Raw genomic sequence first — 16899 nt, 5'->3', positions numbered from 1 at the left:
AAAGTACAAATTCTAGTACTTTTTTCGGTTGAGTCCCATCCGGGATTCGAACCCGCACCCTCAGAGTCAGGCACCTAATCGCCAGCACACAAAGTCAGCTGCCTAGCCCGCTCAGCCACCGCGACTTCCACAAAAATGAAAGTCGGACAACTGGTAGTCTAGACTGCGTACTTTGTGAAATCCCAAATATGACATATGTTGCATTTGACCACTTTCTAAATGGCATCGTGTAATCATAGCTTTCGGCCGTGGGAGCCGTGCCAATTTACACTCATCAGAGGGGTACACAAAGTACGCAGTCTAGACTACCAGTTGTCCGACTTTCATTTTTGTGGAAGTCGCGGTGGCTGAGCGGGCTAGGCAGCTGACTTTGTGTGCTGGCGATTAGGTGCCTGACTCTGAGGGTGCGGGTTCGAATCCCGGATGGGACTCAACCGAAAAAAGTACTAGAATTTGTACTTTACTAAGAAAGTGAAATCCCAAATATGACATATGTTGGATAAGACACATGTAGTACTGACAGATATAAGTATCCTTAGTAAGAGTGGAGTGGTATTAAAGAGCAAAACATCTTGCACAGTCAGCAGAATTATCATTTATGGATATTTTGGGGTAAAGCTGAATGTATTTTCCATGTGTAAAGTAAGCACAAAACTTGCAGGCACACCTAAACCATACAGGCACTAGAGTGTCAGTCAGCATCACAAAATCTCTTTCTTTTGGGGGAGTTTTGTACTTATACATGGACCTTGTTGAGATGTTTTTACGAGAATGAAAGAAATTCTCTGTGAGTGTTGTCCTTCTGATTGTACTCCTGATTGTCCTCCTGATTGTACTCCTGATTGTACTCCTGATTGTACTCCTGATTGTCCTTCTGATTGTACTCCTGATTGTCCTCCTGATTGTACTCCTGATTGTCCTCCTGATTGTACTCCTGATTGTCCTCCTGATTGTACTCCTGATTGTACTCCTGATTGTACTCCTGATTGTCCTCCTGATTGTACTCCTGATTGTCCTCCTGATTGTACTCCTGATTGTCCTCCTGATTGTCCTCCTGATTGTCCTCCTGATTGTCCTCCTGATTGTACTCCTGATTCTGATTGTCCTCCTGATTGTACTCCTGATTGTACTCCTGATTGTACTGCTGATTGTACTCCTGATTGTACTCCTGATTGTACTCCTGATTGTCCTCCTGATTGTACTCCTGATTGTCCTCCTGATTGTCCTCCTGATTGTCCTCCTGATTGTCCTCCTGATTGTCCTCCTGATTGTCCTCCTGATTGTCCTCCTGATTGTCCTCCTGATTGTACTCCTGATTGTACTCCTGATTGTACTCCTGATTGTCCTCCTGATTGTCCTCCTGATTGTCCTCCTGATTGTACTCCTGATTGTACTCCTGATTGTACTCCTGATTGTACTCCTGATTGTCCTCCTGATTGTACTCCTGATTGTCCTCCTGATTGTCCTCCTGATTGTACTCCTGATTGTACTCCTGATTGTCCTCCTGATTGTACTCCTGATTGTACTCCTGATTGTACTCCTGATTGTCCTCCTGATTGTCCTCCTGATTGTACTCCTGATTGTCCTCCTGATTGTACTCCTGATTGTACTCCTGATTGTACTCCTGATTGTACTCCTGATTGTCCTCCTGATTGTACTCCTGATTGTACTCCTGATTGTACTCCTGATTGTACTCCTGATTGTCCTCCTGATTGTACTCCTGATTGTCCTCCTGATTGTACTCCTGATTGTACTCAATACTTATCTCACTTGTCTTCTGACTGGAGACTTGTGTACTGGATGCAACATGACATCTGTACTAGACTTGTGTACTGGATGGAACATGACGTCTGTACAAGGCTTGTCTACTAGATGAAACATAACGTCTGTACAAGGCTTGTCTACTGGATGAAACATAACGTCTGTACAAGACTTGTCTACTGGATGGAACTTGGTACTTGTTATTACCCTGCCAGGGCCTGGAGACTGAATATTGTAGGGCCAAAATGTTAAAACTGGCACCAGTCTACAACAGCAAACACTGGCATAGACACATTTAATTCATCACATTTAACCCTGTGTCACATCACCAAACATCCTCATTCGGCAGCAGAGTGGCTCCGTGTTGATGATTACTCCAAGATATATCAAAGTTTGTGTACATATGTACAGACTGACAACAGAGATTCACCAAGATAAACTGCTGTATTTTGACCATTGTCATCGTCCACTCTGAAACTCACCAAAATGAGTAACTGTAATTTGACCATTGTCATTTTCTACTTTGAGCATTGCCAGGCTGGTAACTGTGTGTTGACTGTGGAGATTTGGTCACTACAAGACTGGGCCAGGTTAGAAGTGACCACATTTCTAGAAGGTCACAATGAAAGACCATGCTACTGACACTGTATCAGTAACTTGTTAATTTAATAGCATCCAGACATACTTTGAAAAGTGACCCTTCCTAGTTTGAACATACTCTTGTTGAATGTGTGGCCAGACACTGAGAGCAGTGACCCTAGTTATCTTGTGCGTGAATCACAGCTAAGACTTCATTGGCTATACCTCGTATGTGTTAATACTTCAGTCTGAAAGGTCACTTTGAGTGTGATTCATCAGCGAGTGGGTATGGTTTTACACTGCCTTTCACAATATTCTAGCAATATCCCGCCTGGTGACACCAGAAATGGGCTTCACACATTGTATGTGGGGGATGTGGGGGATTGAACGGGGTCATCAGTTTGACAAGCAGACACTTTGACCACTAGGCTACTGCCTTTCAAACCATTTAGTAAACAAAATACAAATGTATGAAATAAGTGATAAGAACCACTATTATTTGTGCAATTAGCATCATTATATTTTAGACAAATGTTTTGTCTTGTTATGAACAATGCATGCTTGTGATGTGAACAGCAGAACGTGGAGGTCAGGTTGACCTGGTTCACACTTTTCCCATTTGCTTAGATCAGAGGGGACAATGTCATTGCAGGATTGTCTTTTTCAGAGCCTTTACAGGAAGACATTTGATGTCTGAAATATTAAAGTCCAATGTAGAACAATGAACAAAACAACAGAAAAATGTGCTGTTATTACTATCATAAAGCATGACTTGTCAGCTTATCAAGGCACATTTCTAACTTTTGAAGCAACCCAACACTTTTTATAATAAGGTTCCTCTTTGTTGATAATTTCAGTAAAGCAGATAAATGACTTTATCAATGTTTTAGTTTTCGACAGATAACAATAATACAAAACATAACAATATTAAACGCCATCGTAACAATCTCCCTCTTGGAAATTATCTACAGAATGCTCTTTTGATATCAAAGCTTGGGTGAACATTTACACTTAATCCTATCATTTCATGCCACGAACATAAAAACAGTCCCCTTCATGTGCAGAAATAATTTCATAAATACCCATATTTGGTAAATGATACGTTAAGCTACCCACAACATAGAACAAATGGCAATAATTGCACGCCTCTCACGACCCAGTGGCTGATTTCCTCTCAGAAAGTTAACATTCATCCACAAACATAATTGTTCATAGGGAGTTGTTAGGGAAGTAGTAGGGGGTTGTTAGGGAAGCAGCATGACTGTTAAAGTTACATGGTTCAGGGATCTGATAGTGATTCCAACCCAAATACAAGACACGATCATCAATTTTGTCCCCTAAATTCAAATTGAGCGGATTTTATTGTCTCATCCGAGCATGCTAACAGACATTTATTTACAGTTTCTGGATTCCTGGACAATTATGGGATGGACCAAGTGGCCATTTGCATTCTGGAACAAGTCAAGTGACAAATAAATCTGGTTGAAATGGTTAATATTGTAGAATTTTACTTCCCTCAATTTGTTGGATGATCAGACAGGAAGTGCAACATCATTGGTTGAGAGTGAGTCACTTTAAAAGTGCCATCTATGTTTACTCGTGGAAATAAATGGCATAAGAGGTTTGTGAGGCATGATGGGAGCTAACTATTATGCAGTAGTGATTTGCTAAAATCTCGGCTGGTGTAATCACGGTGGAAAAATGAAATATTGGTAGCAGAGGATATTTGTGTAGGAAAGAGAACCAACAGCACCAATGAAGTCAACTTCTGGTGTGCTTCAATAAGATACTGGTGGAATGTTCGTAAAGATATATAAATATTATATAAATCCACAATTTGTTTCTCTGACACTGTGAAGACTATTAAAATGAGAAGCAGAGAAATTTATGACTTTGTCTGAACGTGTTGCATGTCCAATCAGTTTACTGACATGTTTACGGTTAGGGTGCGGTATGTCCATTCATTCTATAAGTTGGTCTGTATAACAACCACGCACATTCGTTGTGTTGACGTCAGATAGTTTAATTCAGATGACAGCTTACTGAGCCTCGGTTCACATTTTTTTCTGGTCACACAAAACAGTGTGTTCTTGGCAGATGTGATGTAAGTTATTAGCGTCCCCTTGCCTTGGTTAGCAGCATGAACCTAAACACTCTCAGGTGACTGCTGAAATGGTGAAACTTCATGTGGCACATGAGAAAAGCACTATCCTATATCTACAGAACACTAATAAAAATTAAGTGTGAATTTTTTATTCATCCCTGACAGAAATCCAGCCTCGAGTTTACACGGGATGTAGGAGATGCTTGGGTTCCTCCTACTGGGAATTGTGGGTACTCCAAGTTCCCATGATCCTCTGTAAGCTCATAAACCTTGGTTGTAGGTGTGTTGCTGGTACATAGTTGGATTGACCTTATGGATTTGAAATTGCCTTTCTTCACTGATTCATTTTGTGATTGCATGAACATTGTTGTCATTACTGTACTTTTACTTGTACTACTGTACTGTTCAGCAGTATTTATCTCGTGCTGGACACTTTCAAGCATTCACTCACTCACTCACTCACTCACTCACGCACCCAAACTGCACTCACCCATGCACTCACTCACATCGTGCTGCAATATTTTCAATATATTTACAACCAATCTGTTTATGGCAAACACTTCTTGAAGTCCTTCAAAATATTTGATGAAATAACACTATTAAATACACATGAATCTCTTTCCATTTAACTAATACTGTATTGATACCAGTCCGATAGACTTGTATTTACACTTCTGACAGGGAGGGTGTGAGTTTGCCGATGTCGGGAGGCTGTAATTAGTCCCTTGTTTACAGAGGGATGAATAATTTGTAACATAGCCATCAGAATAATTAGATATGCAGCTCTAAGTTTGGACATCATTAATCAAAGTGACCAGAAGATTTCACTTGTGACCTTGACACTGACCTTAAATTATTCTGGAAGACAACCAGGAGCCTTTTGGCGACAGTTTTTGAGAGTGACATCTTTTCACACGTTTGAAAGAATATTATTCTTTATCAAATATTAGATGACATTTGCTGTCATTTTCTTATATATCAGAATGATATGTGGTTCTAAATTAAATCTTTTTCTGCAAAAAAGTACAATTTAATCATTTGTTTAGTTTCTCAAGGTTACAAGTGATGATTTAGAGGAGATATGTGTTGTCTCAAAATTTAAATTTAGTGAATTGTATACCACGTATCTTACAAAATATGATTTCAAATTACTTTCAGCTAGATCTTTTCTTGCTAACATTCTCAAGTTTAGGAGAAAGTAACATCCTAGAAATACACTAGTGTGAGTTAACAGAATCAGATATGTGAAAAAGGAGATAATAATAAGAAGAATGTGTAGTTTTTTAATTATGCTTTTAATGAAATAAATCTTTTGAAGAGATGTACTTATAAGTCATGCAATGAAAATCTGGTATTCTTTGCAAGTGTTTTTGTGTGTAAAACTTTGCATCAAAAAGTGAAAAATTTAAAGGTTTTGTCAATAAAAAACTACCTGTAGTTTACCACTAGTTTTTGTTGTTTGTTCCATGTCAGTACCTTTTACTTTCACTGAAGTATGGACATGAGACACAGTGCTGGAGCAGTGCTAATCAACTTAACCAGTGCTCAACTGTTTTTGTGTTTCGCTCCTCATCCCACAAAAAACTAAACTAAAGTCAGTTTTTTGTAAATAGAAAAGGTCCACAATTGTAACTTTGCAGACAGAATATTGTAACATTTCCAGTGAATTGTTTTTGTAAATATTTTGTGCCCTCAACTGATATTAAGAACCCAAAAAACAACACCCTCAAATTTATCTGTCCACTACATGGCATAAAAAAGGGCTTTTTTTAAAGGTGAAATTGGTTAAATAATCTGACTGAAAAAAGCAAACCTACCCATACCCCCTAAAAATGCCCAAGAGCCTTGTAACTATTCATGAACTGATAGTTCATGCAAAGCTGAGATGTGACAAAATTCAGTCATCATATTGAAACGTTTGAGTGTCAAATATTGTATACAATGGCCGTATCACATCCCTGTTTGTACCAACATGTCCAATTACTATTGTAATGAATTACATTGTGATGTTATGGATGTCGGTATTGGTAGCTCCAGTTATTGCTCTGGGTGAAATTGATGATGATGTTGACATTGACATCTTCATATAATTGGATGTCTAAGTGACAAATTGCTTTGTTGTGACAATCAGCTGTGACTGTGTTGTCAGGATGAAATAGATACCACGTGTGTCAGAGTGAAATCCACATCAGTAGAGTGAGTGAGTTTAGTTTTACACCACATTCAGCAATATTCCAGCTATATGATGTCAGTCTGTAAATAATCAAGTCTTGCGCAGACAATCCAGTGATCAACAACATAACCATTGATCTGCGCAACTGGGAACTGGGGACATGCGTCAACCAAGTCAGCGAGCCTGACCTCCCGATCCCATTAGTCGCCTCTTACAACGAGCATAGTCGCCTTTTGTGGCAAGTATGGGTTGCTGAAGACCTATTCTACCCTGGACCTTCACAGGTCCCACATTGGTAGATCAGATCTAACTGGAGTCGGCATGTGTTTCTGATGAATGACATGTCGCTTGGCCAAAGAATACATGCATGAGGAACTCATTTTATGGATAGACAACTTCTTTCCTGCAATAGTTGCACCTAAACACCCTTATCAAGCAAATGATAGTAAATGTGTTAGGATCTACACTGAAATATTACTTCATTTGCAATAAAGAAGTTGTCTATCCGTAAAATGTGTTCTTCATGCATGTATTCATGCAATTCATATCTGTGAAAAGCATTTCATCATCATACGAGCTCCTGTATGCCACTTAAAGATGGACTGTGATGGAGATGTTTGTATTGTATACTCTACCATGTTGTCGGGCATGTAGAATATGCATATTCCAGCAATATCCTGACAGGGAACAGCAGGAATTGGCTTTACCCATTGTAACCATGGCATCACGGATGTCTTAGCCTTTACCACTGGACTACCCAGCTGCACTGACTGACCATAGTTAAACAGATATTCAGCACATTAAGTATAAGAAGGGAACATTATGTGAGAATCATTTAATCTTTGCATTTTTCAGATAATATTTTATCTTTTTATAGACAGACAGTGGGGTCACAGAAGTAATTTGCAATAAACAAGAACCATAGAATCAACATATGTCATATTTGGAACTTCACTTTCTCAGTAAAGTACAAATTCTAGTACTTTTTGGGAGGGGTGAGTCCCATCCTGGATTCGAACCCGTCACCCTTCCATGTGGAAGTCGCAGTGGCTGAGCGGGCTAGGCGTCTGACTTTGTGTGCTGGCAATTAGGTGCTAGAGGGTGCGGGGTCAAATCCTGGGTGAGGGTTCGAATATGACATATGTTGCATTTGACCACTTTCTAAATGGCATGGTGTAATGATAACCATAGAATCAGTATTCTGTGTTTTTCTGTATAACTATTATTCTTTGGGAATAAAAAAGACATCTTAACGTTATATCAGGCATGGAGTGGGGGTGGGGGTGGGGGAATAATTATGAAAAAATATAATGCCCACTTTCGAAAAGTAAATGCCTTTTGTAAACACATGGTTAAAAATGAAATTTTCAAGCATGTTATAAGCCATTTACATCGCTTTATGTTTTGATAGGATTGAGGGATTGCCCAACCTTTTTAGCAGCAATCATGTGTAAACCTGTTTTGTTATTTTTTGATAATTTCCCTTGGTTTTAATTTCCATCCTCACAGCTGGTGAGAAGATTTGATTGAAAATAACTTTTTCCAGTTTTGGCCCATTTGAGTAAATTCTGTTGACATACACCAGCCATGGACTTCAATCATTTTCCCCATTTTCAGAATCAAACCCAAGTCATCAAGTAAACACTTTACCCACTAGACTCTCACCAACTGGAAAAGTTTGCCTTAATGAAGAAGATAAGTGGAAAATTTGGAGCATGAGAACTGACACATCAGCTTGACTACAGGTCAAATGTCAGATGTTTAACTTGTGAAGTATCACAATAATTTGTCACCCGCTTTTATTATTCATAACTCTGTCACTCATACCAGATGGGACCAACCTAGAATTTGTTTAGATGAAATTGTCATTTGAGTTCTAAGTCAGCATCAACATGCCATCTCGTTTACAACTGACACTATTTTGACATGGAATCTGATCGTCAGATGTCTCGCCATTGTCCATGGGTCATAATTTTGTCATTTGTCATCATGGGTTATTGGTCAAGACAATGGCGGGGCAAGACTGGACATGAGACATGTTAGATTGCTGATAGTGGACAGAAAAGCTCAGTGTTGGTCTTTGTTTACTGATGCAGATTAAGCTCGGACTTCAGAATTGATATGAAAGTTATAATCTTGTATCAAGAAATCGCAACAGCACTATTTGTGTTGAGAGATATAAATTTATTTATGAGTGTTTAAAGCATCTCAACATTATTCAAGGCTTGATGGTTGCGTCATAACCACTGTCGTGTAGAAATGAGTGTGAAACTTTGTGGTGCAATGATGCCAGAATACAGTATTGTATCCCATGACAAGGTCCACCTTTGAATACATTCATTTACATCCATATCCAAATATGGAAATGTATAGTTGTGTGCCATAATTTCATGTCTGCTGAGGTGCAAGATTAAACAGATATCATGTCAATGTTACTTTAAAAGCTAAAGATGAATACATGTGTGATGCCTACTACTTCACATCCACTGACTTGAAGCATTGCGGTGAACACTCTCTACAATCCGTTTGAGTCAGAAACGGACCAATGAATTGCAAATTTTTCATTGTACAAAATTGCCACATAAATATAAATAGTACACATTTATCATTTATATCCAACAGCTTTCTTATATTTGAACATTTTCCGGACTTCACCCAAAAGTTGTTTGAGAAACTATCATCATAAAAATCCCAAAGTTGTTATCTGTCACAACAGGATGAAACCGCAGCGTGGGACATCTCAAAATCTATTCAGGGAGACCTGTCGGTTCCTCGGGTCTGGTAGTGTCATAGTCACAACTTGAAGGGATGACAAGTGGTGGCACAGTTGCCTGTTGTAAGCCATCCCGAGACCAGTAACCTTGTTCAATGAAGTTAGCTACCATGTTGACATATTTTGCCAATTTTCAGTTGTGATTTTGTTGAGATATTCCTTAACCGAAACCTCTACATCACATAATCTAAAAGTTGTGTTTGATCTGGCAACATCTCATTTCACAATACCCCATATCATTTCAATGGGGTTAGGGTGCAGTGATAGGGTGGATGTCGCGGGATATCGTAACCCTTACTTTTTATATAACTGTCAGCTTTGTAGAAAGGTTCGCCTTTGTGGGGTTTTATGATCTCAAATAGCTGAAGCTTCATTGCCTTTGAAGGTCGTGCGATCTGAAATTTGTAGAGGATGATATCATGCCACCTTTTCGACTGTTCGATGTCGAGACTTTACTGTCGGGGTCCTCCATGCTGTGGTACCAACTTGTTTTTAACCCATTCAAGGAAAACCGCACCATTCATCTCGGAATGGTAGTCTCTGTCATCTGTGGACTTTGCCCTGAATACCAAGTTGCAGCCTGGCAGAAAGCCTTTGCTGAAGCAACCAGCTTGGAGAATGATTAGACTCTCTCCTTTCCCTGGAGGCAGCTTTCTACATGACCCCCCCCTTATCACCCGCATTGGGTACCCACTGACTGCTTGCACTGTGCAAGGCATTGACCCAGGTCTCATCCAAGTACACTGGCTCAAACCCTTCTCCGCGCTTCCTCTTTATTACCCTGAGAAAATTATTTCTCAAACAAACGAAGTCTTTCACTAAGTACTGACCTATTCTCCTCCAAATTTTTTTTTATAACAATACCTGAAAGAATGTAAGAGTCGCCAGAGTGTGCACTTTGATGCTCAGAGGTTGTGTTCTGATTCAAATATTTTTTAACAATTTTCAGCGACATGTATTGGTTTTCAGAATAGAGCTTGTTGATAGACTGCCTTACAAGGTTCTTTTGAAAATTGTCCAAATGTTTTGATTTGTGTGATTTTGACATGAACCCTACCTGCCTGGCATCACCCTCACAATGTTTGTGTTCCAGAACATTTGTCAGTACCCTTGCTAATACTCCTAAAGGTTCTGATGCCTGCTTACGGAAGTTATTAATGGCATAAAATGGTTTGCCCCTTTTGGCTTCAGCATGGAAAGAATCGTACACTTTAATCATCAACTGTTTCACGTCAGAGTTACTTCATCAGGCATCCGTTTCCCATGCATGACGAGATAGTGGCTGTTCCGATTCTCCGGTTTCACCCCACTGTGACAAATAACAACTTTTGCATTTTCAATGATGATTGTTTCTTAAACAACTTTTTTGGTGGAATCTGGAAAATGTTCTAATATAAGAGAGCTGTTGGGTATTAATAAATGATAAACATGTGTGCTATTTATATTTATGTGGCAATTTTGTACAATGATAAGATTTGCAATTCATCGGTCCGTTTGTAATGCAAACAGACTGTACTACTAGTACTACTGCTGCTGCTGCTACTACTACTACTGCTGCTGCTGCTGCTGCTACTACTACTACTACTACTGCTGCTGCTGCTACTACTACTGCTGCTGCTACTACAGCTGCTGCTGCTGCTACTACTGCTGCTGCTGCTACTACAGCTGCTGCTGCTGCTGCTGCTGCTACTACTACTGCTGCTGCTGCTACTACTACTACTACTGCTACTACTACTACTACTGCTGCTGCTGCTGATACTACTATTGCTGCTGCTGCTACTACTACTACTGCTGCTGCTGCTGCTGCTACTGCTGCTGCTACTACTACTACTACTACTGCTGCTGCTGCTACTACTGCTACTGCTATGACTAAAACAGTCTGAAATTGTAAACAGAAAAAACATTATGTCCTGTTGTCAGTGAAACAGATTACCTCCACAGAGTATTTAAACTAATAATGACTTAAACTGAGAAAGATTTGATTCCAGTTTGTGACTTGTAAATGACATTTGCAGTAGACTTGGGAAAAGCATCGGCTCCTCAGCAGGAGGAGATAAATTTCTTCGATGATAATTTTCACAGCATTACTTTGTGTTATATTTTTCCTATTTACTGGACAATGTTTCTAATGTTCAATTTTCCTCAATAAGAGGAAATCTACACACCAGAGAAAAGTTATGGTATTAACTCTGTGTTTCCATGATGTGAATAGCAAGATTGGAATATTAATATGATTAATGTGGTGTTTGATGTCCTGCAGTTGATACATTTGTCAAACTTCCTTGTCAAACATGATGACTTTTGTGATAAATAGTGGTCAATTGACCATTCATATCCCAGCCGATTTTCTGCGGATCATTTAGGATACCTACTTCGAGGGTATTTGTGAATGTACTTTTTCGTGTATAGTACATTGATGAAAAAGTTTATTCAACAGTAATAGCAGACAAATGACCATTCATTTATATGAAAGAGCTGCTTTTGGCTGATATTTAAAGTACCCACACTGCGTCTGTTTGTAAATCAGTTTCTTTATGTATTCCTGAATCTAGATTTGGAGAATATGTTTACCTGGACAGAATGATGAACAAATGACCATTCGAAAGAAAGAGAATTTTCAGGTGAGTATTCTCAATGGTCATATAAAGAAAATCTGTCTGATTTATTACACCCAGATGAACATTTCATGGAGATGAATGAACATGATCCAGAGATCACTACCGATACAGTAGTATAGGGAATGGCGAGAAAAACCGGTAGAGGGTACACCTTTGCTCAGAAGCTTCAGAGTATAGCTAATTCTGCTACCAGCATATATATTCAACAAGACCCTTTCGATAAGACCATTTTTAGGCTGCTTCCAATTACTCCCAATTATAGTGTATTCCCAATTAGAGCTATGCGGGTACATAGACATAGAAATATGCCAGGAACCAAGCTCTCGCGAGAAGCATATACCGAGATCCGATCGGGTCGTTTGTCCATTCGGGAAGCGAAGAGGAAGTATCACATATCGCAAGCTCGATACACACGAATCCGAGGTGGTATAGACAAGCCCACAACTCCCGATATATCCGAAGAATTGGAGGCCCTGCTGCAGAAGTGTCGCCCCATGTTGCTTTCCGACCGAGAGAAACAAATCCTGGAGCAATCGGGACACACCTTCTACGAACACTACCAGATCCCCAAACAGTTTCTCGAACTCTACTTGCTGTGCTTTCGTCCACTAGTAGAAGCCGGCAAAATAGTTGATTTCGTCTACATCTACCCACCCAACCAATTTCGACCCTCGGCGGGCAAACTCCGAATCATTCTCGCTGATAACTGCTATCCGGGCCCCAAGGACAGACACAACCGATGCACCGACTGCCTAGCCACTCTATCGGAACTGCCTGCTCTCTTCGGACCCGACAACTCTACGTGCAAGTGTGGTGCCACCGACCACTGCGTCGACAGCAAGAAATGCATTCTCTGGGAACAGAAAGCGATAGACTACACACCCCAGGAGCGACTTCCACTCGAGGTTCCAGAAGAGATCGAGGTTGGCAGCTGTTGTGTGAATATAGAGAACCTATACGACAACGCCTGCCTTTTCTGGAGCATAAAATACGCACTCCTCATCAACAAATTGATGGACCGTTGTACGTGTAAGGAGAAAGAGTCTTGTATCTTATGGCGGTTATCGGAGAAAGCAAAGGTACCACAGGGGCGGGGTAATATTTGGCATACCCCATTACCCGACTATGGTGGACCCAAGCATATGGAAGTAGCACCCCCTCCATGCAGCGAACACAAAAAAGCTGCGAACGTCCCAGAAGGAGTCTACTTATGCAAAAAGTTTGCTGTAGCGGGACACGAAGGGAAGAACCGGCTGTTATTGCTACTCGATCCCCCGACTGGGGAAACGATTCCAGTCTATGGCTACAAGATACGAGAAACGATTCGGGCTGCCGGGGGAATAGAACGCCTACGGTTAGTGCGGGAACCGTTTCTATGCAAGCTCGGTAAAATCTGCTACTCACCTATATCAGAAAAGAAAGACGATAGAGAAATCGAATTACTGCTTCCAGACATTGGACGAGAATAGGTCCGGCAGCTCACCTAGTATTTTGGTAGATGCAGTCGTGGGCTTACAAAGGACGAATACTTATCTAGGCTAGTTTTTCGTATTCCAACTGCTTTTCGTGGTACCCTACTACTTTTTTCCCCTCAAAAAACAACACTCTACTGCATAATGAAGGGATCCCCACGTTTCGTCTTGGGTGTTTCTACCTTCTCGGTCGGTATGTGCACTGATTTGCTGTGCTTCCAGGTCTTGTAGACGACCTTCCAGAGAAAAACAGCGGCTAGCGAAAGGTAGGTCCACCTTTGGGCTGTTTCTAGTATCTGCCGCACCTTCTGGATATCCAGATGGGTCTCTTCTTGTTCCTCCTCAACGTTTTCTATTTCCTCTTCCTCATTGTCCTTATCCAGCATCGACAAGATGTCGACCAACAAATTCGTGGTTTGCTCCATATGAGCCGGCAACGTATTCGTGGTTTGTTCCAAACGAGCCGACATCGCTGCAGTTTGCTTCACACTAGCCTCTAGCCTCCCCAAGCGGTTGTAGAAGTCCTGGATGGTGGACACAGTCGGCTCTGCAGCAGGCAATACGCTCTCGCTAGGGGGTAAGATGGCCGCAGGCAATACGCTGCCGGCAGACGTCTCACTAGCGGGAGCAGGCAATGCGTCTGTGCTGGTCGGAGGTTCTACAGCAGGCTCTCGCCATATGTCGTAGAGTCTTGTGGATCCAATACCGAAGCGCTTTTTGACCTCGCTTGCTGGGAGCACCCCTCGAAGGGAGCGTATTTCTTGGACCTTTTCCGAAGACAAATCTCTTCTTGGTGGCATGGGGTGTTTTTCCTGGGAATATATATATATACCATACTTCCTACTTGTCTATATAGGAACCAATCCTCTCCCAGGAAACTTCTAATAATGCTTAGCAATGCTTAGCAATGCTTAGTAATGCTTAGCAAATGCTTAGTATTATTAAGCATTTGCTAAGCATTACTAAGCATTGCTAAGCATTGCTAAGCATTATTAGAAGTTTCCTGGGAGAGGATTGGTTCCTATATAGACAAGTAGGAAGTATGGTATATATATATATTCCCAGGAAAAACACCCCATGCCACCAAGAAGAGATTTGTCTTCGGAAAAGGTCCAAGAAATACGCTCCCTTCGAGGGGTGCTCCCAGCAAGCGAGGTCAAAAAGCGCTTCGGTATTGGATCCACAAGACTCTACGACATATGGCGAGAGCCTGCTGTAGAACCTCCGACCAGCACAGACGCATTGCCTGCTCCCGCTAGTGAGACGTCTGCCGGCAGCGTATTGCCTGCGGCCATCTTACCCCCTAGCGAGAGCGTATTGCCTGCTGCAGAGCCGACTGTGTCCACCATCCAGGACTTCTACAACCGCTTGGGGAGGCTAGAGGCTAGTGTGAAGCAAACTGCAGCGATGTCGGCTCGTTTGGAACAAACCACGAATACGTTGCCGGCTCATATGGAGCAAACCACGAATTTGTTGGTCGACATCTTGTCGATGCTGGATAAGGACAATGAGGAAGAGGAAATAGAAAACGTTGAGGAGGAACAAGAAGAGACCCATCTGGATATCCAGAAGGTGCGGCAGATACTAGAAACAGCCCAAAGGTGGACCTACCTTTCGCTAGCCGCTGTTTTTCTCTGGAAGGTCGTCTACAAGACCTGGAAGCACAGCAAATCAGTGCACATACCGACCGAGAAGGTAGAAACACCCAAGACGAAACGTGGGGATCCCTTCATTATGCAGTAGAGTGTTGTTTTTTGAGGGGAAAAAAGTAGTAGGGTACCACGAAAAGCAGTTGGAATACGAAAAACTAGCCTAGATAAGTATTCGTCCTTTGTAAGCCCACGACTGCATCTACCAAAATACTAGGTGAGCTGCCGGACCTATTCTCGTCCAATGTCTGGAAGCAGTAATTCGATTTCTCTATCGTCTTTCTTTTCTGATATAGGTGAGTAGCAGATTTTACCGAGCTTGCATAGAAACGGTTCCCGCACTAACCGTAGGCGTTCTATTCCCCCGGCAGCCCGAATCGTTTCTCGTATCTTGTAGCCATAGACTGGAATCGTTTCCCCAGTCGGGGGATCGAGTAGCAATAACAGCCGGTTCTTCCCTTCGTGTCCCGCTACAGCAAACTTTTTGCATAAGTAGACTCCTTCTGGGACGTTCGCAGCTTTTTTGTGTTCGCTGCATGGAGGGGGTGCTACTTCCATATGCTTGGGTCCACCATAGTCGGGTAATGGGGTATGCCAAATATTACCCCGCCCCTGTGGTACCTTTGCTTTCTCCGATAACCGCCATAAGATACAAGACTCTTTCTCCTTACACGTACAACGGTCCATCAATTTGTTGATGAGGAGTGCGTATTTTATGCTCCAGAAAAGGCAGGCGTTGTCGTATAGGTTCTCTATATTCACACAACAGCTGCCAACCTCGATCTCTTCTGGAACCTCGAGTGGAAGTCGCTCCTGGGGTGTGTAGTCTATCGCTTTCTGTTCCCAGAGAATGCATTTCTTGCTGTCGACGCAGTGGTCGGTGGCACCACACTTGCACGTAGAGTTGTCGGGTCCGAAGAGAGCAGGCAGTTCCGATAGAGTGGCTAGGCAGTCGGTGCATCGGTTGTGTCTGTCCTTGGGGCCCGGATAGCAGTTATCAGCGAGAATGATTCGGAGTTTGCCCGCCGAGGGTCGAAATTGGTTGGGTGGGTAGATGTAGACGAAATCAACTATTTTGCCGGCTTCTACTAGTGGACGAAAGCACAGCAAGTAGAGTTCGAGAAACTGTTTGGGGATCTGGTAGTGTTCGTAGAAGGTGTGTCCCGATTGCTCCAGGATTTGTTTCTCTCGGTCGGAAAGCAACATGGGGCGACACTTCTGCAGCAGGGCCTCCAATTCTTCGGATATATCGGGAGTTGTGGGCTTGTCTATACCACCTCGGATTCGTGTGTATCGAGCTTGCGATATGTGATACTTCCTCTTCGCTTCCCGAATGGACAAACGACCCGATCGGATCTCGGTATATGCTTCTCGCGAGAGCTTGGTTCCTGGCATATTTCTATGTCTATGTACCCGCATAGCTCTAATTGGGAATACACTATAATTGGGAGTAATTGGAAGCAGCCTAAAAATGGTCTTATCGAAAGGGTCTTGTTGAATATATATGCTGGTAGCAGAATTAGCTATACTCTGAAGCTTCTGAGCAAAGGTGTACCCTCTACCGGTTTTTCTCGCCATTCCCTATACTACTGATACAGTCATATGGGTATTATGCTAAATGAAGAATGTATGTTGATCATTATGTGTTCAGTGCTTGTTGATTCGTGCTATTGATGCCATTTAAAATGCCTCACAGACGATATCCCTCCACCAGGGCTCTGCTTTGTGGTCAGATTGAGAGGTGGTTGAGGGTTGTTTACAGTTCATTGA

General features: G+C 41.8%; 1 protein-coding gene across 1 annotated transcript; it reads right to left on the bottom strand.

The window, feature by feature from the left end:
* Positions 1-763: 763 nt before the first annotated feature.
* LOC137255777 (putative uncharacterized protein DDB_G0279653) lies at positions 764-16524 on the bottom strand. Its single transcript, XM_067793714.1, has 2 exons — positions 16235-16524; positions 764-1796 (listed from the first exon to the last, which is right to left on the bottom strand). Exons 1-2 carry the CDS (start codon positions 16522-16524, stop codon positions 764-766), a joined length of 1323 nt encoding a protein of 440 aa, XP_067649815.1.
* Between the last annotated feature and the right edge of the window lie 375 nt (positions 16525-16899).

The sequence above is a fragment of the Haliotis asinina genome, chromosome 1 (assembly GCF_037392515.1).
Source record: "Haliotis asinina isolate JCU_RB_2024 chromosome 1, JCU_Hal_asi_v2, whole genome shotgun sequence".
NCBI classification, from domain to species: domain Eukaryota; kingdom Metazoa; phylum Mollusca; class Gastropoda; order Lepetellida; family Haliotidae; genus Haliotis; species Haliotis asinina.
The sequence above is the reverse complement of the archived record's forward strand: the minus strand, read 5'-3'. Positions and strand labels throughout refer to the sequence as shown.